Source organism: Ahaetulla prasina, chromosome 3 (genome assembly GCF_028640845.1).
Source record: "Ahaetulla prasina isolate Xishuangbanna chromosome 3, ASM2864084v1, whole genome shotgun sequence".
Classification (NCBI taxonomy): Eukaryota; Metazoa; Chordata; class Lepidosauria; order Squamata; family Colubridae; genus Ahaetulla; species Ahaetulla prasina.
The window spans coordinates 202,842,052-202,868,784 of record NC_080541.1 but is presented as its reverse complement, the minus strand read 5'-3'; the positions used below and the strand labels follow the sequence as shown (position 1 = coordinate 202,868,784).

Here is a 26,733-nt window from a genome sequence, read left to right as displayed (position 1 = left end):
GTTAATGAAATCGGTCTATTGTAAAAACTAGAGACTGAACCATACTATCTAGTTGAGCAATTTGCTTCCTGTTTCTGCAGGATTTCCTAAAGGCGTTCTTCCTGTATTTTAGTTCTTCAGTAGTTGCTGTCTAGAATCACATTGTCTCTAAAACTTCAGGCTACATTAATCTGTTATAGTCAATAGCCACTGATAGCCAAAGAAAATACATGTAGCCCTTGACATTCAACAGTTCATTTAATGACAGTTCAAAATTATAGAAGCACTGAAAAATGTGACTTTTGACCATTTTTCACACTTACAACCACTGCAGGATCCCCATAGTTACAAAATCAAACTTCAGATGCTTGGCGACCAGCTCATATTTATGATAATTGCAGAGTCCCAGGGTCATGTGTTCAACTTTTGTAACCTTCTGATAAGCAAAGTCAATGGGGAATCCAGATTCACTTAACAACTGCAATGAATCACTTAACAACTGTGGCAAGAAAGGTTGTAAAATGGAGTAAAGCTCACTTAACAAAAGAAATTTTGGCCTCCATTGTGGCCATAAGTTGAGGACTACCTATATATAAAGATAACATATTGCAACTCTTCATTAGAATGGGGGTGGGGGTGGCCAATGCATGACGCATCCGGCCCACAAGCCGCAAGTTTGACCCCCCTGCTCTAGGAAGACTACAACTCAGAATCAATTCCTCAAAATTGGCAAGGGACTATACAGATATTTTTTTGATAAGTTCAAAATAAATTTGGGCTTAATTGTGGTCGTAAGTCGAGGACTTCCTTTATAGCTTGATCTAATTTACACCAAATCATTCACCATATTTGTCCATAATTTTCTATGTTTGCAAATTATCCTTGCTTCCACCCTGTTAATTATGTTAATTATGTTAATGACAGTAATTGGGGCTGGAATTTCCCTCACTAAGCTGTCATAAAGCACGGCATCAGACATGACTACACCAGTAGTGGGTTTCAGTTTTGGTCGCTACCAGTTCGCTTGTGTGTGTGTGTGATGCGCATGCGCATAGACGTCAGGGCAGGTGGGCAGAGCCTCCTGCCACCACCACTACCAGTTCACCCAATCTGGGGTGAACCAGTAGCAACCTACCACTGGACTACACTGCTTACCAACAATGGTTCTGGCACTTCCGGTTGCCAACTTTAAGGACTGGTCATAAGTCCCATTTGTTCAGCGCCATCGTCACTTGAACAATTGCTGAACAAGTGGTTATTAACTAAGGACAATCTGTAATTGCCTTTTATTCTTTCAACTTCCACTTTTCTTTTTCGAGAATCTCAGCAGTTCCAGGCAACCAACACTTTTTTGGTATTTTATTTTCAAGCCATTTAATCTTCCCTTAGATACTTGTTTTATGTTGAGTTTTCATCCTTTCTCCTTATGTGTCCATACTACAGCAGTGTGCTTTTTTCACATTAGTAAATCACTTTTGTGTTCAGTCCAAAATCATTTATCACCCATTCACTCTTAGTGCCATGCCTTCTGATTTTATTAGATGGATTATCTAAGTACCATATTTCCACTGTATTCAACTGATTATTAAATTTGTGACAGTATATCAATACTTGACAAAAGTATCAGTTCCCTATGCTATTTATTCATGAAAACGCATTATATAAGTGATACAGATTAGACTGTACAAGAATAGTGATTCCATGAAAACATAGAAAAGAGGCAAAAACTTTCATAATGAATACAGAATTCAATCCAATTCATGATTGTGATTGGTAGATTTCAGTGTTGTACTTTTCTGACCAACCATTATAAATTGTATAGGCTTGTTTTTAAGTTCTATATTACAAAAATTAAGTGAAGTATTCTCCATTCAAATCATGGAATTCAGTTTTATTTTATATAGTGTGCTAAGAAGCATGCACGAGAGGCAGTGAGATCAAGAAATAAGAATATGAATAATCAAGTAGCTAATGTTGTCCAATGGCTTTATCTAGCAGAAAAATTGCATTGTATAGTACAGTGGTTCTCAACCTTTTTTTCACCATGGATTCCCTCTAAATGCTTTTTGTGGCCATGGACCCCCAAGACTTAACTTAAGATTTAAATCGTAAAATTTCTTCAAGCCTTTGCGGACATCCTGTGATGACAATGTGGGCGCCTCAGGGGTCCACAGACCATTAGTTGAGAACCACTGGTATAGTAGGTACACATTAATCCAAATATGTGAATTAGCTTGTGTCAATTTCATTATTTTTTTTACATATTTAAGGCACCTGTATTTCCATAAGCAAAAAAAAAAGCATCTTTTTTTTTCCAGTAAGCTGTTGCACAAAAGAGATAATGAAAAAATGGATGCTCAAGAAGAAAATTTTTTGCCCAAATACCAACGAGTGAAAGATCTCTGCCAGCGAGCTGAATATCAAACTGCTTGTGAACAACTTGGACAGGTGAGAAACCATTTGTCAAAAGTATTCAGGTGTCTTGCATCTTGAGACTGCAGTATCATAAGGAAGGCTCAAAAATACCTTCTTTTGATTTGCAGGTGGCAACTAATTTTTCTTTCTGTTTATGTTGCAGTAGCAGGAAATGTATTCGAGAGTAGGGTGTGGCATTTGAGTGAACACTAAGAAATATTCCCCTTCTTTTTTAAATTTTCTTTCAGCTAAACAAACGTTCACATAATTTTTCATTTGGAAATTCTATAGGTGGTGAAAAGTACTATTGCTTTGTCTCTTTAAAAAAAGAATAACAGAGTTGGAAGGGACCTTGGGATCTATATCATTTCAGATAAATGATTATCCAATCTCTTCTTAAAAGCCTCCAGTGATGGAGAACCCACTTCTTCTGAAAGCAAGCCATTCCCCTGGTTAATTGTTCTAACTGTCAGGAAATTTCTCCTTATTTCTCTAAAAAAATGTGCAAAAGTCATGCTGTTCATTCCTAGAATATTCCAGTTTTCTTGAGAAAATTCTATATTTCTCTAAGACTATAGCAATACCAATCCAGCCATTCTGGGAAAGTTCATTCTTTCCTGGGGACCACTTCTGCTTCAAAATTTTGAAAATTTTTTCAAGAAAACTGCAGGGGTCTGAGGTAATCACCAGGAGTCACCACTGACTTGAAGCCACCCCCCTCAAAAAAAATTGTTGGATCATCTCTTTTTTTATAAATATTTCTTCAGAAATTAGGTGATATAAAAGTAATATAAAGAAATAAAAGCTGATTTAATTTTTCATTTTATGACGCAACTATAATATTAAGAGGATACAAGAGCCTCACCACTAGCTCAAAAATTCCACTTTTAGAGTTCTTTTTACTCTAAACTGATGCAATTGTTTTTTCTACCATATCTCTGTGTTGGTACTTTTATGGAGAAAGAAAAACATCTCTTTAGCTTTTTCCTTTCCTGCAGTTTTCTGTTGTGCGGCAAGGTCTAGAAAAATATTTTAAAGACCACGACTAATCCTTCAGATGACTCTTTGTAAATGGTTATTTTATCCCTGCTTTATCCGCCGATTATTACAGGCTGCTTGAAGTAAGCAGCTTTCCAAACAACATTATACATACCTTTTGCCCTTTCTCTTTCTTGTTTTGAAAGAGGTAATAAAGTCTTCCTGCAGTGTCTACAGAAAGTGAATAGCTACCCATAAATTCCATTGGCTGTACTGCTAGTAGAGAAGAAATGATGAAATTGCTGTCGCCTCTGTGTTTGTTGTCAAGGAACCAAAGAATGGTTTGAAGCATTTCAGCATGAATTGGTTTGGGCACTGCAGCATAGGATAAAACTGAGCAACAAAGAACATAACAGAACTTGCAGGCATCGAGTTGATTAATCAGAGCACATTTCCAAATAGTGACCATGCCCATCATTTATTGAGTCACTGTCCTACACCTGTTGCTCTGTCTAGACAATCAATGTCTAGGCGGGGAGAAAATGTGTCAAGAGACAAAAACTGTTTTTACAGTATATTTATACAAAATGAGCCAAATCTGTGAACGGTAGGTATTTTCTAATGAATGTGTGTTACCGTTCTTTCAATATATAGTGTTATATCAGTCCTTGACTTAAAAATATGTGCCAACCGTTGATATGCAAGGCTGTTTTCATACTAAGCTAAACTCTGAATTCCATGAACTAATGTTGTGTCTTCTCAAACTGAATTCTAAATCCTATTCTAAGTCCTTTGTATACAAAACACTTGCTATAATCAGGATGAGCTCCAATCTGTTCATTCATTCAGACATTTATAAATAACTCCTATATGTGCATCGATCATGTAGTGTCTGATGATACATTTTGTACCTAAAGCCAGTTTAGGAATGATCATATAATTCTTTATTTTTACATGGAATAACCTTTCACAGGCATTTCAGATGGATACAGGTAAATCAGGATAGAAGTAGTTGCTACACTAAATCAACCAGGAGGTTGCATATGGCTCATGAGTTGCTCACCTATGCTCTGTAGGAATTATCTTCCATCCGGGTGCCACTTAAGTGTTTATATGTTATATTAATTGCTCTGTATCTATTTTGGTTTCTTGTTAAATATATGATCAGGTTTGAGATCATAAATATATGATCAGGTTTGAGATCGTTACAGTCCTTGAATTACGACCACAGTTTGGGACCAGAATTCCTGGTGCTAAATAAGGCAACTGATTTTACCACCTTTTTTTGCCACAATAACTGCCGTTGTTAAGTGAATTATGTGGTCATTAAGCAAATCCAGTTTCCCACATTGATTTTGCTTGTCAGAAGCCCACTGGAAAGTTCACAAATGGTGATTGCATCACCCCAGGACGCTGCAAGTTTTGTAAATACACGCTGATTGCCAACTGCCTAAATTTTGCTCATGGGACTATAGGAATGCTGGGAAAGTCATAAGGTCCAGTTGGAAATCATTCTTTTCAGTGTTGTTGTGACTTTGGTCATTAAACAAAAGGTCGTAAGGTGAGAACTCCCTCTATCTCAAAAGAGAAGTCAAACTTCTGTCCCTGCTGCTTCTTATCTGAAACCTGTAGACGCTGGAGCAAAAGCAAATGTGCTTCTCATGATTCTCTTTAGAACACACTGGGCCTTGGTTCTTTTAGATAAGTTCTACCTATTGTGGAAGCATGACATTAAATCCCTTGTGTACTGTGCTGTTAGCTAGAGTAGTAAAATTATCTGGCAATGCCATATTAGCAATATATTTTAAACATATTTACTTTCAAAATCATTATTTATAAATTTACTTACATTTACTGGACTCAGGAGCCTAAAGATCCTGATTTATAGCCTAAGATGAAAAATTTAACAACTAAAATAATTTAAGTGACTTAAAATGCCGATGATTGAAATAGATAATATTATTTCCTAATATCCAGAAGAATTACTTTTTAATTCATGTATGAATTATATGTCTTAAAATTATTTAATAGCTCTCTTTCACAAATACCTTTGTTTTCAGTTCTGTAAAGCCTATCATACAAATATTGCAGCATAATGTCTATGAGGTACTGCATCCAGTTTTGGTCTCCACATTGTAAAAAAGATGTGGAGAGTCTAGAAATAGTTCAGAGAAGAGCAGCAAAGATGATTAGGGGACTGGAGACTAAAACTTATGAAGAACAGTTGCAAGAAATGTCTAGTTTAATGAAAAGAAAGACCAGAAGTGACATGATAGCAGTGTTCCAATATCTCAGGGGCTGCCACAAAGAAGAGGGAGTCAAGCTATTCTCCAAAGCGCCTAAGGGCAGGACAAGAAGCAATGGGTGGAAACTAATCAAGGAGAGAAGCAACTTAGAACTAAGGAGAAATTTCCTGACAGTTAGAACAATTAATCAGTGGAACAACTTGCTTGTGAAATTGTGAATGCTCAAACACTGGGAGTTTTTAAGAAGAGATTAGATAACCATTTGTCTGAAGTGGTGTAGGGTTTCCTGCCTAAGCAGGGGATTGAACTAGAAGACCTCCAAGGTCCCTTCCAACTCTGTTATTCTGTTATATTCAGTTATCAAATTAGATAACTTTGTTCTTTTTTAAAAAAAAGAAACCAATTTCACTAACAGTTCTGTTGTGTGGCAGGTTTTTAGAAACATGGTTAGTTGAGCATCATGTGAATTTTAAAGCCAACACATTTGGGAGCAGCAGACTGTGGGAGGCAATTCTAGTATTTCATTAGATTTTGGTCAGAACATTTATATAGCATTGTAATGTTTATACAGATTTGCTTCCTCAGATACATCTGTTCAGTTGAAAACTTTTAGAAGAAAATTTTGTCTGGTATATAAGATTAATTTTTTATTTAAATAAAATAATTTTTGTAGCTGCTTTATACACCAACATAATCCTAGGCAGCGTACTAAAGTTAAAATAAACAAAACCATATGATATCACATACTTTTAAAAAAAACCATACCATTTCAGATCAAGATGTAATGAAACATTCAGCCACTTAACTTCACAGTTCAAATGCCTGTGGGAACATCTCGGTCTTCAAAGCTTTATGAAAGGCCAACAGAGCTAGGGCCATAAATTATGAAATATTGAAATAAGAAGAAAGCACTCTCCAAAATTACACCTACTTATTCCTTCTTTCTATTTTGTTGTTGTTTGGTCACTATGTCATGACTCTTCACAACTCTCATGGACCACAGCATGCCAGCCTATATTGTCTTCATGACCCCCAAATTCCTCCTTCCTTCTGCTTTTTATTCTCATAATTGTTGAAGACAAGAGCTTCAGTTACAAGTTCTGCTGCAGTGACTGCTAATGTTATTTTGTCTTTCTACCTTAAACCCAAATAGGAAAGATATAAATTCATGGAATAGAGACACACCTTACTATTGGCCTGTTATCATCTAGCCCCATGATGACGAACCTACGGCATGCATACCCAGCATGTTGCCTGGCATGCGCGGTGTCGCCCATTCCTCTTCTGGGTTTCTGGCGCGCATGCGCACATGACAATTAGCTGACCTTCATGCGTATGGCAGTGCCAGAAACTGGAAGATGCACACTGGCCAGCTGATCATCGCACGCGCATGCACACTAGAAACCTTGAAGACTAGCTGGCCAGCGCGCCGGAAACTGGAAGTTCATTTTTGGGCGCGTGCATGCACCCTGGGCAACTCCTCTTCCGGGTTGCAACCCAGACAAGCATGTGTGCAGAATGCACGAGCACACACGCACGCTCCGTTTTTGGCACTCGGTGCCAAAAACTTCAACATCACTGATCTAGCCTAACATGAGGGATGAGCCACAGAATTCAACCCTCAGACCTGCTTCAATTCCCAATCCTGTCCCACTACACTTATATGTTATTTCATTGTACATAACGTCTCTTATTTTTCATAATAGTTATCAGTGTAGTGAATCTTCCATATACCCACTCACTAAACACCATCACTAAAAACTTCAAATGAAAATTGAAGCCCATTGACATATAAGTAGTATAAGTTTCTAGGAAATATTTAAGCAATTTCTATGGCTGTAACTTACAAGAAAAGGGTGCTCCTTGTTCAGTGATCATTCGCAGTTATGATAGTGAGGAAGAGTAACTTTATAACCAATCCTTGCGTTTACAACCTTCACAGGTCTGCAAAGAAAAGCTAAAGTAAGATCATAAACACAGTTGTGGTTTCACTTAGTAACTGCTTCACTTCACTGCCAGTTCCAATTGTGTTCCTTAAACAAGGACTCTCTCTAGATAAAATACTATTGAACATTTTTTTCTCTTCCTATGATTAGTTTTCCATTATTTAAAACCAATTTCACTTCACTTAATGACCAAGTTGCCAATCCCAATTGTGGTTGCTAACAAGGACTACTTGTGCTAATGAGTGGTTGATTATAATCAATAGTTTTACCCTTTTAAACATGAAAGGTTATTTTCAGTAAATCAAAGATTTGTTTCTGTATGAGATCAGAAGTTCCAGTAAATCCCACTGGCTCTAATAATTCCTATTCAAGGTAATAACTGAAAGTCCTGTGCTTTGATTTATCCTTCAGAAATCTCTGATGCTCACTCCAAGCTTTTTTGCAGTTTGTCGGCAGTTCTTGCTGGATTCAGTCAACTATTGACATCCTTCCCATCAACAGTGTATGTGTGTGTGTTTAACAAGCCATTAATTATGTTCTGAGAAATCTGAAGAGAGAGCATAATTTTCCAGAATAGAAAATATGATGAATATTCCTCTTGAGAATGACTGTTTACTCAAACTATGTCAAGCATTTTGAAGTATTTTTCCTGCTTTCCTTCAATGAAATGTTCACTGCACTTCGATTAGTTTTTAATCCCGACCCCCAAAATGAGTTTTGTGGCACGTTAAATGCCAGCAGATCTATTTTGATTAAAATATTTATATAGAATTGTGAGACAGTTATAGCTTGTCATATCATAATATTTATTTTCAGCTAGCAAATGCATGCAAGCAGTAACAACACACACAGATAGAACCACAAACATACAAACAAAAGAAGAAAAATAATCATGAACCTTGAGGCTAAATAGCTGTGGTGGTGTGCCATTTTGATACAATGTTCAAATTAAGGGACCCAATTTCCCTTAAATTTTGCTATGGCAATTTAATACCTCATATTAGAATATGTGTGATTAATGTTTCCAATTATTGTTATTATAGTGATCCATTTGAGCATTGTATAAACAGCATAGGTCAGGCTTTTTCAACCTAATGGATCTTTGGCTAATGTGGTTGCTATTTTTGTTCTGGGTATGCATCTATATGTGGGCTATGAGTATTCATAGAATTGGCTAGAAATCTTTTATTATATCGTAACCAACATATTTTATTTTGGTGTCATTAGATCAGGCTCTATTATAGGTGCTAGAAGAAACATTTATTATCCAGACCTATCTCCATTAATAGTAGTAACAATATTACAAGTTGAAAGGGACTTTACAGTTATTTCTGCTGTAAATGCAGGAAACCTTATGCCATTCCAGACAAAAGTTGGCCAATCTCTTCTCAAAACCTCTAGTGATTAACACCTGCAACTTCTGGAGGCAAGCCATTCCAGTGATCAATTGTGCTCATTGTCAAGAAATTTCTCTTTAGGTCTAGGTTGGATTTCTGTTAAGCTTCCAACCATTACTTCTTGTCCTGCTTTGGAGAATTAATTGACCGCATCTTCTCTGTGACCTCACCTTCTCCCTGAAATAATTGGAAGATTACTATCACATTACCCCTCATCTTTCTCTTTGCTAGAATAGATATACCCAGTTCCAATAGCCATTCATTGCATGTTTTATTATCCAGTCCCCTAATTATCTTTGTTGCTCTTCTCTGTACTCTTTCTAGAGCCTCAGCACCATTTTTGTATCCAGGTGATCAAAACTGAACACAGTAATCAAACTGTGATCTTTTATTAACACTTCATGTGATCTAGTACTATCCCTTTGTTGATGCATTGGCTTGTTTTGTAACTCTTCCAAGAATTTTGAAGCCCGTTTGGTCTAGTTGTTAAGGCCCCAGGCTAGAAACCAGGAGACCAGGAGTTCTCATCCCACCTTAGGCATGACAAGCAAGTTTGAAGATCTTGAACCAGTACTATCAGTTTTGTTGTTGTAGGGAAAATAGGAGGAAGAAAACTATTAGATATATTTGCCACCTTGAATTGTTTGTAAAAATGATAAAGGCAGGACATCAATCAATCATAAATTCCACTGATATTCAGTTGAATCCTGTCAATCTAACATGTTTGTTTCTTCTGCTTCCTTCAGCCCTGTCAAATATAAAATATTTCTAAACCATTCACTGCTTGCATCACACTCTAAATTCCTTCTTACTCAACTCCATTTTTTTTCTCTTTTGCATTTACTATGATAAATTTAATTTTGGAATATTTTTTTTGTTCAGTATACAGTGTTTTATGACCTATAGCTTTACACATTATTATACAATATTATCATAAGTCAGAATATTTTGGAATTCAGTTGTATTCTGGTAGAATTAGTCATAAATCTAGTGCAGGGTATGTGATCAATCCATTTACATACATTATTTCCCAATTAAATTCCCCTGAATTGATTTTTAATCAGTATAATAATTGGAAGTAAATGCTTGATGATCAGCATGGGATTTTCAATTTGATATTTCTCTCCTATATGCAAAACAGAAAGGCATTTAAACTGTGAGCAAAATAGAATAATTTTTTATTAAATCTTTCATTACAATCCTGAGGTAATTTTTTCTTGACCTAGAAACTTGAATTTGGAATCAGTAGGAAAAAATGATCATAGGAAATCATAGGGAAATATATTACAAGAATAAAAGCTTAATAAACCCCTTTTCCCAAATTAGAATAGATTAAGATTATTGATGCTGCAATTGGAGAAACAATGTGGGTCTTCTGTAGACAAGAACTGCTATAATTTTCTAAAGATAATGAAAAGCAAATCATTGGAATAAATATACATGTACAAACTATAGAAATTTGAGATTTGGATTACAAGCAATTAAATCACACCAATTCTTTTTATCTCTTCTATAAGTATAATAAAGTACTGTAATTAAAGTCTATGTTTTGCCCAGAGGATCTTACTAGATAATGTTATCTCAATTTACCTGGAAGAAAGATTTTGTGTGGAATTTTCCACCCCAGTGTAAGTTCAGGTTGCACTGTTTTTCAGATAAATTCTGTTGTGTGAGTAATCTCCTGTTCCACATATTAAAAACACGGAAACTTATAAAAGTCTTTGTGCAGGTTTTTCACTGATATTTTTCTAAGGATATATCTGAGCATCAAGTGAGAAAAACAAGTGAGCTACATCCAATAATAGAAAGGTCACATTTTATTTCTGATTAGATCATGTTTCAATCAACTTATAATTACCATAGATATAGAAAAAGTTCAGTAAAAGTTAGCAATGTCAAATGTGTCTAGCGTAGAGAAGGTCCAACATGAACATTATCATAAAACTCTCTTAAAAAAATAAGGTAGCATAATTGTGTGTCAGCATAATGGAAGGAACTCCATCCAATGGAGGCAGGAGTTTCTTTATTATTATTCCTTTGTATGGTTGCTCATATTAAAGTACAACTCTGGGAAACACATCAACAACCTGAAATCTAATGGCCACTGACACTTCTTCCCAAGAACTTACAAAAGTTCCAAGAAGGTTTCACAGCCTTTCCCACTATTCAGGTGACCCTTTGGCCACAAACAAACCTCCAAGTGGCCTCAATGATTCTCAGAAAGAATACTAACGACGAGATGATGCATCCTTCCATCCTCCACCATTCAGTCAGAACTGAAGAAGCTTCTTGGATGGGAAGCAAAACGTCTTCAAGAAAAAGCAAAGGAAGTCCAATTGTCTCTTGAAAAAGCACCTTTGGGACATCCATGACCTGGTTGACTGAGAATCTCCATAGACATCTTCCCAAAGTAATCTACCCTTGGAAATTTGAGGATGGCTCTGTACTAAAACAGATAGAAGGGATATAGGAATGGAGTAAGGATGAAAGTGAGGTCTGAGACTTGTTTTTTAAGGGGGATTGGGCATGTTGCTTCAAAGGCATCTAACAAGTTGAGGTTATTTATAATTTTTAAAAAAGAATTTATTTTGCTACATTAGATAAAGTAACATGCATATTCACATTTTTAAAAGGGAAGTTTCTTGGGCAATATTTAACTGGAAATAAAATTTTCACTTTCTCAAGCAACAATTCCAAATTCTTCTTTGTTTTCAGCATGTAATAGCCTTCTGCTCATCTAAAATACGCCAATCTATAAGCAAATTTTGATTTTATTAATCTGCTTGATAATGCTGTTGTATTATTTCCAATAATAACATGAAATTGTACAATGCGTCATTAAAGTCTAATATGATTGAGGTACAAAGCTTAGTCGAACATATTTGCAGAATAACATTTCTCCCCATTACTGTGCAGCTGTACTTAGCTACAATAAGTACACTGTATATTAAAAAATTATCTTTTTGGAATTTTGACTGTATGATTTTCAAATACTTAAAGTAAAACTCAAAGTGACATCATTAAGATTTTCCCAGAAATAGTTGATGGAAATTCCTCCTACTTACTAATGTTTTCATATTACTTAATTTTTTTCATACAGCTGGAGAAATATTTAAATAACTTTGTTACTAAAATATAGGGGAGGTTTTAAAACTGTACATCTATTTACAAAAAAGCAAGGCTTCTTATAAATAGCGTAGAATATTAAAGCATTAATACAAAAATAAAGTTGAAAAAAAGGAATGACATATTTCTTGAATCATTTGCAACATGAATATGCTAACTAATACAAACCAAATTACTCCTTGCCCACTTTGGGGTAGTAGTCTAAATTCTCTTTTGAGGCATTTTTTTTTGTATTTTATACTGCTCTAAAAAATATTATTTAACAGAGCTGAAAGTAGAGTTCGATTTAATCAGTGGAGCAAACCAATTGACATATTCTCTATTTATGAGCTGCACCATCTGGCCTTTCTCCCTGCTCTTGTCAAGATCCAATTGACTATTTCCTTAAATTATAACTTTCTGGTTTCTGGGCCTGTTCAGCAGTACTAAACAACTATGAAGTAAATATTCTGGGTTCTGTCATTCATACTATTTATGACAGGAATTCACTGGGGCTCTAGCGCAGGAGACAGTTCTTCCAGGTTTATTTGCCTTAAATATTACATATTAATTAATAGAATCTAAGCTATACTTGAGAGACAGCTGCCACATTTGCTCTTTACTAAGATATTACTTTTCATAATTAAATGCCAATTAAAACAATGGAAAACCTTTTTTCCGGTTGTATATTTAAATTTTATTGGTGGTCTGGGTAGTAACAGCTTACCCTCTTATTTAATTTAAAAGAAACTGAGAAGCCAAAAGCCATGTATGTTTACCTTGGAGCAGTAAGCGCTGTTATCTGAAGATGAACGAGTGTCATCAGTCCTCCACCTATGACTGGGGCATAAGTTGATCATCATTTTGCTTGTCCTCTGCAGTGGTAAGAGCCAATTAAGATAGTCCAAACCTGGTGCCTAATGGATCCAGATTATTTCCTGAGGGCACTTGGGGGCATTCACATAAATAGTCCCACTGCATATCTGGTTGCACTCTGGAGTTCAGAGGTGACTAGGGCATGAGATGAAATTGCCCTCAAGCAGCTTCTCCTGAATCTCAAATGATGAGGTTATCTGAATTTTCTAAAGGACTTCAGGAAATGAAACTGACAGTGGTGAAAAGCAGAGAATGAATGGAAGGGAACACAGTGGGTGCATCCATGTTCAGGAGAATTCTGTGGCAGTAAAATTGATAAAATCTTCTCCACCATGACTGGGAGAACACACTCCTTAAGATTATCTGGAGTCATTTGCATATAGAGACGCCCAATGTATCATTTTTGAAGATGCTAAGAACAGAATCAGGGATCTGTTTTCCCTTGCAAACTCTATTCATCAGGGGTGTGATTTCAAGCATGCTAAATAGAGTCCTCCCAGGTGGTAATAGAAAAATGTAAAGAGCTGTGTTGAATAAGACCAAAGATTATGTAGTCCACTATTGTATTTCCACATTATGCAGTGCCAAAGGATATTAGCCTCTAGAAAACTTATGTAGCTATTACAATGATTAGTTGCATTATATAACTATTGCAATTATTACTCGATGATGTTGATAGCTTCATTCTCCATAAACTTGTTTAATCTCTTTATAAAGATTTACAAGTTGATGATTATCATTACAGCATAAAGTTGTGTATTCTATCAGTTCTATTCTATAACCTGTGTACTGGGGTGGGGTGGGTGGCTGGAAGGGAAGAGATTTACTGTTTCTGAATTATCGCTCTTTTTTGTTATTGGATCACTCAACATTCTGGTATCTTTCAGTAGGAGGTGTGGAATAACTACCACCACCATTTAATGCAGATCCAATCTATAAAATCTCTAAAAGGAACGTTTCCATTTTTATTGTGAACTTAAATTTTCTATCATTCTAAAATTATACTGTGCTTATAGCAACAGTAAGTGGTTTTTTTTTAAAAAAATGATTTCCCTTGTTTGTTTGTTTTTTTTGATGCTATATCCATTGTTTTGATTTTTAAAATAAGCAGTTGTAAGTATTTTATAGCCCTCTTCCCCCAACTATTTTGCTTTCTTAACCTTTTTCATTAGAAACCATGAATTGTCTCGAGAAAATTTTACAAGCTCATACTTGTTGACTAGATGGCATCATTGTTCTTGCCTCACAGTAGAACAACTGTAGTTGCTGATGAGTTCTACCTTAGTGATGCTTTGTTCAGTTGCTTCTATAATCATTGGCATCTTTCTTCATCAGTTGCTCCAGGCAGAGGTTGTACAATGGGTTTTTTTTCCCTTTTGTTCATACTTTCAGACTTCAGTTTTTGAACCAAACTGCAAAGCTTGTCTGTTTTGAAAAACAAGGTTTGGTTGTGGTTCTTTAGTTTCATTTAGTCAGACTGACTTTTACTTTGTGTTTGCCTTCAACATGCGTTGGTATATGATTTGTGCATGTAGACATTTTCAGCACTCGTGTACATAAATCTATAAATTTATAAATGATCGCTGGGATCAATGTTCCTGTTTTATAACACCCACCAACTGTTCCTCATGTCAGACCTGCCCCAGTCAGGTCTCTTAGGAAAGAAAGACCCTCGACTCCAGTTTGATAAAATATTAAGTTCTTTTACTAAAGGTTGCTGGCTGCAGTAAAGTCAGGCTAGAACTATATTTCCCATGCAAAAACATTTTTCCCCTCATCCCAGCCCTTCCCCCATGACTAGTTCTTCTTCAGCCAATGAAGAGCCACATAGGTGTTTGGAAAATGCAGAGATGTTTGGGATAGTCCATATTCCAATCTCAGAAGCACAGCCTTGTATGCTGGCACAAACTGATTCTGTGCTTTCCTGGTCTTTGTCAAGCTGTCATTCCTCATGTCCTATTTTCCATCACCTCCCCGTACATGTTCATTGACCATTTGTCTCCTTTCCCTCTTGCCCTGTCCCTCCTAGCCTTTGATGGCAGGATGCCAGTGGGGTGCCAAGCTGAAGATGGCAGACCTGATGCCTCTCTGCTTAGAATTAGTAGATCAGACAGAGGAAACCAAATAGGAAAGCACAACCCTCTGTATCTCAAACTATGTAATTGAACAAGAAGCACTCTATTCTAGAAGAGTGCTTATTGTGCTCTGATATTGCTTCTAGAAAGTTGGTGCTTGAGAAAGGAATGACTATTTTTTTTGATTGGCTACAGAAAACCTCACAAGATCTGGACCACAGGTATACAAATATTTCTTTCCATTGAGGACCTGTATACTGCACCAGTCAAAAAGAGGGCTGTGAAAATATTTACAGACCCCTAATATCCTGAACATAAATTGTTTCAACTCCTACCCTTAAAACGATGCTATAGAGCACTGCACATGAAAACAACTTGACACAAGAACAGTTTTTCCGGAACACCATAACTCTGCCAAACAAATAATTCCCTCAACACTGTCAAACTAGTTACTAAGTCTGCATTACTATTAATCTTCTCTTCGTTCCCATCTCCTCCCACTTATGACTGTATGACTGTAACTTTGTTGCTTGTATCCTTACGATTTATATTGATATTGTTTCCTGATTGCATATTTGTAACCTATGACTATCTTTAAGTGTTGTTTAGGATTCTTGATGAACATCTCTTTTATGTACACTGAGAGTGTATGCACCAAGACAAATTCCTTGTGTGTCCAATCACACTTGGCCAATAACAAATTCTATTCTGTTCTATTCTATTCTATTCTATTCTATTCTATTCTATTCTATTCTATTCTATATAATGAAGTCCATTTTCAAACATGATCTTCCCCACTATCTTATGTTTCCACCTTGTTGACAATGCCAACTAATTTCAAATATAAAGGTACGTGGAAGGAATATGTTTTTTGCTATTCTATTATTTCTTTTTTTTATTGCTTTTCCAGAAATGGCAGTGTGTGGAAGATGCCAATGGGAAGTTGAAGTTGCATAAATGCAAAGGCCTAGCTAGCCTTATGGCTCCAGACAGTAGTAAAGGAATCTCCAATCTCCTGCCCAAGTATTACAGCAAGAATAACGAGGACTGCAGCTGTGATGAGAATGAATACAAGCTGAGTCCCATTGGACGACGAAAGAAATTATTCTCTAAGAAGAGTAAGTGAAATTCTTGGGAGTTTCTATGATGGCGGGAAAAATTCCGAAATAACTAAGCTGTTTAAATCTATATATTTAAGAAATTAAGCCAAGTTCATACTAAAAAAAATAATATCTCAAAGCAGCTTTAAAAAGTTCCAACAGTACAAAATAATTAAAACTTGGAAGAGTAATGAATAAACTATTATTCATTTTTCATGAGTGTAGCAAATAACCCACCCACCAATCAAAGAGAAGTTTGCACAGTTATGAAAGGCTGCTAGCAGTGCATTGACCATATTTTCCAAAGTCCTCACCTGACACACTTTGACCGAGGAGAAAATAGCTCATAGATTTCAATGAATGAGCAGTCTCATATAGAAAAACCAGGTCTGCTTAGATGTAGAGATCAATAACTTTGAATCAGTGGACAACATACAATGTTGCACATTTGAATGTTGACTTTTGCAGTGGATCTTCGCTGCCCTTTCTTTCTCCTCTTGCTCTCTAGAGCAGCAGTCTCCAACCTTTCTGGCTTTGCCGACCAGCGGGAGGGGGGAGAGGGGGTGGTTCCCTGTGAGTGGCGGGCACACACAGCTTCATTTGTGCTAGCAGCAGGTGCATGCCCCTGCCCCTCGCACAAATGGAGCTGCGTGTGCATGCCCATTCCATGTGCAAGTCAAGCTGTGCGCGCTCTTGCCCATCACTTCTGCAGCCCAGTTCTGAATAGGTCACAGCCTGGGGGTTAGGGACCTCAGCTCTAGAGAACCTCAAAATTCAACAGAAGACTTCATAGCATGCTAAAAGAAGAATCTCTACTAATCTCATTTCAGAAGACAGTCATAATTGGATTCCACCCAAAGTGTCTGTTGTAGATCTAGATAAAAGTAACATCTCATTAAAGCTGAATTTGCCTCCTAATAGCTACATAAACAATGTAAAAGTGGTCTGTCCTTGCTCTCTTCCTGAAGGCACTTTTGGCTTCCAGTCTGTCATCCTACACTAGGATTTCCTGATTGTCTCCAGTCTGGGTGTTAATCAGATCTGATACTGTTTAGATTTTTTTTCAAGATCAGATAAAATCTGCTCAGTGCTGCCATGTGATTGTGACTGTTATTTATTTATTGTGTACATGTTTGAAATATTTTAACCACAAGAATCTTTTTTAAAAAAACATTTCTGCATAAAAGCATGATGCAGTTTTTATGTAAAAATGCAAAAACAAATAGGAAGATACATGGGATGTTTCCAACATTTAGTGAAGGAATCTAGAAGTAGATAAATGAGGACACATATAGGTATCAGTTTTGCTTGCTTCTTAGGAATAGGGAGAAGTTTACTTTTATGTTTAAACATAGACTTCCAATTTTCCAAATTCAAATTAACTGAATAATAACTAATGCTAAAATTAATTCTCAGTAAAATATCATATTCCATTTAAAAGTTAATTGATCCCCTGTCTGCATAAACCAATTATTCTCTCTTTCACAGTAGGCATAAATATGCTTTCTTGTCCCTCCAGCACAACTAAAAAAAAATGAGGGGAAAAAAATCAAATGGAGAGGAAAGCTCCATTAGAATAGAAATGGAAAGGAAAGGAAAAAGTGAAAGAAAAAAATAAATGTTTATGGATTATAAAACAATTAAATTCACTAAGCAGGTAGCCCTACCCTGTCAACCCCTAAATAGGGGTGTCAGGCCTGGAAGCCATCTTTTGCATTAGGCCTTCAGACCTGCCATGTTTACTACTGTGGGAAACTGGGAGGGGGGATTGTATGGATATTCGGGATAATGTCAGGGTTCCAAGTAACACCGCCAACGAAATAAACCTCCGAGGCTTGAGTTTCCTCAAAGTTACTCAGCCTCAGTCCTCAGCCTTCTGATCGACAAGCCCAACGTGTTAACAGCTCAACCACCATATTTAAGAGTTATGTACAGTAGTCAATTTTCAGTTACTGAAAATACAGGATTGTTGGACCTTAAGTTGCCCACATCTCCTCTAGTCCTCCCACTCTCAGCATCTGGTACTCTACTAGAAATCTATAGGTCAGGGTTGAACTGTGGAGTTCTTGGAGCTTTCTGAACTTGGTTGTTTGCTTGCAAACTTCTCATTACCAAGCTAGGTAACATCATCAGTGAGTGTGGGGTTTTCTCCCTTTTTATATATAGTAACTTGTCTGGCCAAGTTAGTCCAGCATTTATCAGTGCTTAAATAAGCACCAACTAAATGGGTGATTATTTAAGCACCCTGATAAATGCTGGATTAATAACTATTTATATGTACCTGTACATCTCAAAAGTAGTCAGTGGCAATATCCATTATTCCTTTTTAGAAATTACAATAACCCTGGGTTCTGCACTTGACTAATTCTCAGGGTATTGGAGCATTATTTATTTATAATAAGAGCACAGGTAGATGCTGTTCCCAAAGCTGTTGCTCCCATATAATGTTTTCTTTTCACATTAAAGTAGAGCTGGCTCCAAAAACTGCTGATTTTCTTTGGCAAGGCTCAGACGTTTTTTTGGCATAACCTATTCTACCGGCCCTTCTTTAACTTGAGTCAGCTGAAAATCCACATACAAACGCACAGACATGCATTTGAAGTGTGCATAGTTTAATTATAGATTAAAAGAGCCCAACAGCAGCTCAGAATTATTATTCGTCTGTAAAGTTGCTTTCGTCTCGCTTCACAAGTGCAGGGCTTTAATTATTTAGCAGATTAGACTTTCTCAGTAATGACCTGGCACAAGCTTCAAACAGGGAGTTTAAATCGATTTTCTTCCTTTATATTTGCCTTGCTAGCTGATTAGTAACTACTAAGCTAATTTTTAGGTGAATAAAATTACTGGTTCTCAGGTACAATCGCCAGTTACTGTAACTGCCGAGAATGCATGGCAAAACAGATAATCTTTAAATAATGCTTAAACTTGTGGTTCAGTTAAATTGTTTACAAATTATAACCCCAAATATAACTTATTTCAGAATTTTAGCATAACATGATACAGAAACAGTGAAATTGCTGCATTATGCTGAAGATGCATGAACTCCACTTATGAAATTTAAACCAGATAAAGAACTCCTCAAAAATTTTATTAGCAACTTTTCAAATCCCTGTGGCATCCCAATTAGGCTGTGTAATTATGTCTCTTAGTTTTCACTATCAGAAACCTGAGGGCCTTTCCAAATAATCATCTGCTCACATAATAAATGCACAGTAGTTAGTTCATTTGCTGTACACGATCCAGATGTTTTTCTTCAAGGTGGTTAATGTTTTGTCTGGGACAGAACAGTTTTCCAATACATAAATGTCATGTTTTGGTGCTGAAGGGGAGATTTTCTCCCTTCTCCCTTCATTATTTCTCTCACAAGCAAATAAAACTAAAGGGAGGAAAGTGGGTATTATCCACTCTGCTCTGCATGCAGAAACTGGAGAGATTCTCAGAGAATATGTCATGGTTTGAAACCAATCTGCATCTCTGACTTTAGATGCAACAAGCCGCTTTATGCACCTCAGTAAGTGGCTTGGCTGATCAGAAATGGCTAGTGGAGCTGCAGACCAGTCAGCCATAGGGGATAAGGATTACAAACTATTCTGCATTGTATAGACACCGGGATGAGGTTAAACTCAGAATTCAGAATTTTAAAGATGACAAAAGTAAGTAGAATAAATGTCTTTGGAGCATAGGAAGCTGTTTATACTCATGAGTCATCAGTAGAAAATGTAGAGGTTTGAGCTAGACAGTATTCTTATTCTACCTAGATATATCTAGCACTGAACTTGGGATCTTCTGAGCACAAAGACTTTGTTTTGCCCTTAATGATCTTCTTCTTCTTCCACTGTTCCTAAGACAACATCAAATTTTCACACATTAGATTTCCTGTTTTTCACTTAGAAGTTGGAGGTAGAAATTCCTCGCTTTCTGAAGATGACCTAAAATGCAACAGAACATATTAAATCTGCTATTATTTTCTCTCCTCTTTCCTTCTAGTCTACAGACTGTAAAACTGTCTGCAATGCAAACTATATTTTATACTCACAGAATTTGGATATAATTAAGCCTAAAAGCATTAAGATTTCCCAGGGCCCCGGAATCTAATTATATGGAAATATCAAATATATTGCTGATATTCACGTACGTTTATTCTATTATTGCATTTCTGGAGTTTCATTTCAACATAAGGTCCCATAAGCGTTTGGAAAAGAGACAAAATTACAAATTGTACATGGATGTGCGAGTGTTTCCTCTGTATATTGCAAAAACAAATCAAAAAACTCTTGTGATCAACTATGATGTTAATTGCAATTTTTTACTGTTCTGTCCTGAAGTGGCAGCTTAAACATGTATGTCATTTGATGCTCAATAATTTAGACTTCGATGGTAAAATAACTACAAATGAATTTACATTGACATCGCATTATATTTATTTCTATGTATGTCCTTTTCATCATTCTTCTTTTTAAAAATCCCAGCATGAGTTTAAGGAAAGAGGGTTTAAGGAGAACAGGGATGGGATCTAGACCTAAAATTGGCCATAACAGAAACATTGAGGATGTATATTCTTTCAAGACATATATTAAAATACATTATAAACAGTAGTTATTTTATAAAAAAAGGAACAAAATGCATGTTATGAATTGCAGCTATTTTGAGTAATAATGCATGCAAATAATAAATGAAAGTAATCTCAGTATACCATGGAAGGAGAATCAAATAAAATTCAGCACATTTTATCAACCACAATCACATTTTACCCATCATGCAAATATCCTTACAGGAATGTCTTACCAGGGTTTAATAACATGTCTGGAAACTCAAACTTACCCCAATCATATAGCTGAACAGAATATTGGAATATATATATAAGAATGATCCAGATTTATGTGTGGCCTTTAAAAATGGCTGCATTAATAGCATCATCACTTTTCTAATTTATTTGAAGGCATTAGATAATATTTCACTAAAATGTGCAGCCCAGGAAATGTAGATTTCTAGATAACGTCTATACCTTATAGCTTTTTTTCTTCATAGAATTCATCTACTTTTAGACAAAAGTTAAGGGACTTCGCTGCTCTATATCCAACATAATGTTTAAGCAATGTTTACTATTTTCATATTTATTTTACGCCTTGGGTAAAATAAAAATAGATAACAAAATAAATCAATTTTAAATTCATTTTAAGATACCACACAGTCTTCTCCCTCTGTTTGAAATAGGCTCACAGCAATTGTGCCCTGTGTGTACTTAAAACCATTTTTCAAATTGTTAGGGAAGAAACAGCTCTGTTCTTCCTATTGCAGCTGGGGCACTTCTGACTGAACCCTGTGCTTTAACAAACATTCTTGAACGATAGGTTCTTCACATATAACTCTGTAGTCTTCATTAAAATGGCAGCTCTATTCCCTGAAAAATCTATTATATAAGTAGCATACAAAAAGAGAGGAGCAGGTATATTTAGATCCTGATAGCTAAAAGAAGAATGGGCCATCCACAAGAAATTGCTTAGGTGTAATAGAATTTAGAGCTGACTTTGGAAAAAGACAAAAAGGTTAGAGAAGGAAAGAAGGAGCAAGCCATTAATAGGAGGCATGGAGAAGAGATTACACAGTTCAGAGATTAAAGCCAGTTTGAGGAAAAAACTCAGAATAACCCAGACTTCATTTTTGTTTAGTACAAGGTAGGACAGAGAGAAAATTGGATGAGTTTTCAAGTACCTAATAATATACCCTACAAAAATTGTATTTCAGGAATCCTTGAGGCATTTGTTTCCCTCCCACCCTGAAGTAGCAGACTGAATTGGTCTGCCAGTAGTTCTCTGATTGGGATTCGACATGCCATTTGCAGTTATGGGTGCCTTCTTATTTCCTATCTTACCCTTACAAAAAAAACCTAACATTACAATACATCTGTCCAAAAGGTGCTTTTTCAAAAGGTGCTTTTTTGCAAGTGGACTTTTGAACTGAAGAAGCTTCTTGAATGAGAAGCAAAATATTTTCGAGGAAAAACAAAGGAAGTATAGTTGCTTTTTGAAAGAGTACCTTTGGGACAACTATGATCTGAGAATCTCCATAGACTGTTATGATACATCTGCTTTCAGTGGAGAGGATAGGAGAAGAATGAATAAGAATAGCCTCCATCCGCAAAGCAATCTCAGGATAGGACTGATTTGCCCAACATGCAGTGAGACTTTTTCATATTCTAGGATGTTATGTCTGTACGTTAAGAACTTAGCTTTCACTTCTTAATGAGAGCTAGTGGGAAAAAAATCATCTCCACCTTTTGTTCTTATTTGAAAGGCAAACAGTACAACAGATTCATTTTTGGTAATTGGTTACTTGTCTTTGAACATTGTTTAGCATTTATAAATGTTATATTCTCTTCAGGTTTTACAACGGGGTGTGTTTTTTGATATCAGCAAATGGAAACACATGCCTCATAACAAAGGAAATTGATTCTTGCTGAGAAAGTCTCTTTTTAGTTTCTTCTTTTTGGGTGTAACTTCTTAGAATTTCCTCTTAGTATTAAAAGGGAAGGGAGTTTCCTCTTTTTAGTCAAATGTTCCATAAATTAGAACCTACTTTTCCCCTAAAGCTATGATTCACCTGGCTAAGCCTCAGGTGGAGATTTAGAATCCCAGGTTAGTGAATAATTCTGTTGTACTCTGTGAATACTGTGAATAACGCAACAGGCCCATCACTCCTAAATGCTGAGCAAACTGTGCAGATTGTGACTCCTTCTTATGAATTATTAGAAATGGGACTCAAACAAGAAATAATGGACAAATATATTTCTATATGAATCAATACTCTTATCCTACCCAATGCTGCCGAGCCTGAGAAGCCAGGGTAAAGCTCTCCAGTGAGTTTTCCAATAAGCCATCTTTAAGTGAGCTTAAAACTGCTGGCAATTTCTGGGCATTGAAAGGGAGAATTTCAAATTGGAGAAGTTCCTGGGGTTTCATGACCAGAGGGAAGAGGAATTACCATCTAGAGTTTCACTCAAATGGGTAAATTGTGAAAGGAAAAACAAGAGAAATAGAATACAGCAAAGCTTGAAACTGTGGTTTAAGGAGCAGGGATTTTGCTAGCTTAATAGAAAAAAGAAAGCTGAAATAGAGAACTGGAGATGAGAAATATTGAGTAATAGTCTTCAATTGCTGTTTTTCAGAATTCTCTAGATGGGAAAGCAGTTTCAAAGGAAATCAAAAAGCCACCATAAAACATTAATAAAAGTTCTTCAGTGGCTCTTTAGATTGCATGAAACATTCACGTTGAGCATCATTTATTTTCACTTCTTTTCTAGTTTTCTGAACTTTTGCTGCCATCGCATGGCAAGAATGTAGAAATAAACCATTTCATAAAAAGAAGTTCTATAAGAACATACACTAAAAGCTATTTGATTACTTCCTTAAATTTAGGCCGTATAAAATTCAAGATCTTCTGTAAGACAACTCATAATCCTACAGCAATAAATATTGCAGCAGGCGCGTATCAGCGCTGTAACTCTACAATGTCATAGTTAGCTGGAAAGTACGCCAGGAAAAGCTAGTTCAAAGTTAATTTTTCTAAAACCTACCAAGCATAATAAAATAAAATTATTCTCAGCTGTCATATAAAACAAGATACAGTTTTGCAGTTTCATTTCCTTTGGCTTTTATATTTATTTATCCAACCAGGCATTCAGTTTTAGCTGGTTGTGGTGGTCATTCTTAGTAAGTTACAATAAATTTTTCCCATAAATTTTTCAATGAAATGTCAACAGTATATTCAAAAGTATATTATCAAAAATTAAAATCATAAGATATGAAAAATATAAAAATATGACTAAGAAAACGATGTGCCCCCATTATAATAAAAGGTATGTTTCCCATAAGGAATGGGAATAGTATTACATTGACAATAAAATTTGGTTTATGTATGTAGGAATTGATTATTTTTCATAGAAATAGATCACTGTCTGAAAAAAAAATATTTTTGAAAATAAACAATTCTTCCATTTCTGACCTAACCAAGTTTTTCAGCAATAAATTTTCTGTCAATCCATATCTGACCTGCTAAAAAGGTAAAGGTTCCACTCGCACATACGTGCTAGTCGTTGCCGACTCTAGGGGGCAGTGCTCATCTCCGTTTCAAAGCCGAAGAGCCAGCGCTAACCTGCTAAATACACATAAATTTCGTTGTTCATTTCTCATGTAGAATACAAAACAACCTACATTCGAAGTCGTTCCATTCGCTCAGTGTCTGTTGAGCTTGATGGGAAGGTGTATAATTTGGATTTGGAAGATGGCTATCAACCTGTTTTACCATGGAATGTCACAAAAAAGCCCAAAAATAGTCAAGAATCAGGAGGAGGAGGAGAAGTTGATGATGCTAAGGATATGGAGGAATACAGTGGCACTGGCAGTATTTTAGAGAACACAGCACCAAACTTAATAAAAGTGACACACCGGTAAGTCTTTGAAGAGATTAATTAGTAGATTGTGGCTTTTATTACTTATATTCTTGAATATATATTATATTTCAACATTATACGTACATACAAACATATATAGCTCTATGTATCAGGATCATTTTATTTATCGGGGACACTAGTCATAAACAAGAAAAGAAGAAAAATTGCAAGTTACAGCTCTAGTAGTAAAGAATATAGGTAGCTCAGGTTCGAACTGTTGAGTTGTTGGTGCTCTCTGAGTGTCATAGCTAGTCTAGGGAAGAGAAGGACCAGGGGAGACATGATAGCAGTGTTCCAATATTTGAGGTGCTGCCACAGAGAGGAAGGGGTCAAGCTATTTTCCAGAACACCTGAAGGCCAGGCAAGGAATAATGGATGGAAACTGATCAACGAGAGATCTAAAAATAAAGAGAAATTTTCTGACAGAGAGAACAATCAACCAATGGAATAGAAATTGCCTTCAGAAGTTGTGGGAGCTTCATTACTGGAGGCTTTCAAGAAGAGACTGCCATTTCTCAGAAATGGTGTAGGGTCTCCTGCTTGGGCAAGGGGTTGGACTACAAGACCTACAAGGTCCCTTCTAACTCTGATAATCTGTTAAGTAAGAAAGATTCCCTAATCGAGGAAGAAATCATACCTCAATCAAGGCTACTTATAAATAACCAGCACATTCTATTCTTCGATGCATATTGCCTAGCCTGGTATTAAAAAAAACAAGTTTGAAGAACATCAAGAGCCCTAGAGAGGAAGGGCTCTCCTAGAGAGGAAGATATATGCCTTAATATATGGGAATAAACAAGCAAAACCTCCTTCAATGATCGGGGTTTTGATTAGACCAGCGGTTCTCAACCTGTGGGTCACGACCCCATTGGGGGTCGAATGACGATTTGCCAGGGGTCACCTAAGACCATATGGGAAGTATACTTGCGAGTCAAAGAATAGCGCTCCAATGGTTGACTCCACAAGCCAGCTGCAGGCTCTTCAAATCGCTAGCCGAATTCGGCTTCAGGCGCAATGAATTAAAAAAGAAAGAAATCTTTGCTCTGATGTCTCCCTCTCAAGCAGCTGCAATCACTCCCAATCGCTAGCCTAATTTGGCTTCAGGCGCAATAAACTTAAAGGGGAGGAGTCTCCGCTTTAATGCCTCTGTCCTCAAGGCAATCGCAAGCAGTTCAGATCGCTAGCCAATACGGCTTCAGGTGCAATAAATTCAAAACAAAAATAATATTACGGTTGGGGTTGCCACATCGTGGGGAATTGTATTAAAGGGGTCGCCACATTGTGGGGAATTGTATTAAAGGGGTTGCAGCACTATAAAGGTTGAGAACCACTGGATTAGACGAAGGGGCTTATGTGAGTAAATGAAATTGTGGACTGTGTTGTCAGACATGTATATGTCCAGAAGGGTCTCCCAACCTGAAAGAAGCCTTCATCATGCAGTGGATAGGCAATGGTTAAGATGCTGATGCTGATGATGATACAAGCAAAACACTAGGCTTAACCCAATGAGCTAGGTGTATATTTCCTTAACTGCATTGTGTAATCCCCATAATAAGAGGGCTTCAATATCCAGCAAATAAGGTCCTGTTTGTGTCTGCTTACGAATTAACCATACTATAAGGTAAAGGTAAAGGTTTCTCTCGCACGTATGTTCTAGTCATTCCCGACTCTAGGAGCTGGTGCTCATCTCCATTCCAAAACCGAAGAGCCAGCGCTGTCCGAAGACATCTCTGTGGTCATGTGGCCGGCATGACTAAATGCCAAAGGCACATGGAACGCTGTTACCTTCCCACCAAAGGTGGTCCCTATTTTTTCTACTTGCATTTTTTTATGTGCTTTTGAACTGCTAGGCTGGCAGAAGCTGGGACAAGTAACGAGAGCTCATCCGGTTACACGGCACTAGGAATTTGAACTGCTGAACTGCTGACCTTTTGATCAACAAGCTCAGCATCTTAGCCACTGAGCCATCGCATTCCTAACTAAAAATACTATAACATACACTATATAAGCTTTAAAGTTTTCCATACAGTTGAGACGGGAACTTCTGTTGCTAAGTAATGCAGTGAGTCATCAGGTGACCAATTTTACGACCTTTTTTGCTACGTTCATTAAGCAAATTTGGGTTCCCCCATTGACTTTGCTTGTTGGAAGCTGGCTGGGAAACTCA

At 36.6% G+C, this 26,733-nt stretch overlaps 1 protein-coding gene across 10 annotated transcripts in view; it reads left to right on the top strand.

Moving 5' to 3' along the window:
* SULF2 (sulfatase 2) overlaps positions 1-26,733 on the top strand; it is a 324,326-nt gene that overhangs the window by 285,830 nt on the left and 11,763 nt on the right. For all 10 annotated transcript variants that reach the window (XM_058175024.1, XM_058175025.1, XM_058175020.1 and 7 more), the window contains 3 exons: positions 2,298-2,427; positions 15,928-16,135; positions 24,311-24,563. In XM_058175024.1, the coding sequence (XP_058031007.1) occupies positions 2,298-2,427; positions 15,928-16,135; positions 24,311-24,563 (591 nt within the window). The remainder of the gene's footprint in view (positions 1-2,297; positions 2,428-15,927; positions 16,136-24,310; positions 24,564-26,733) is intronic.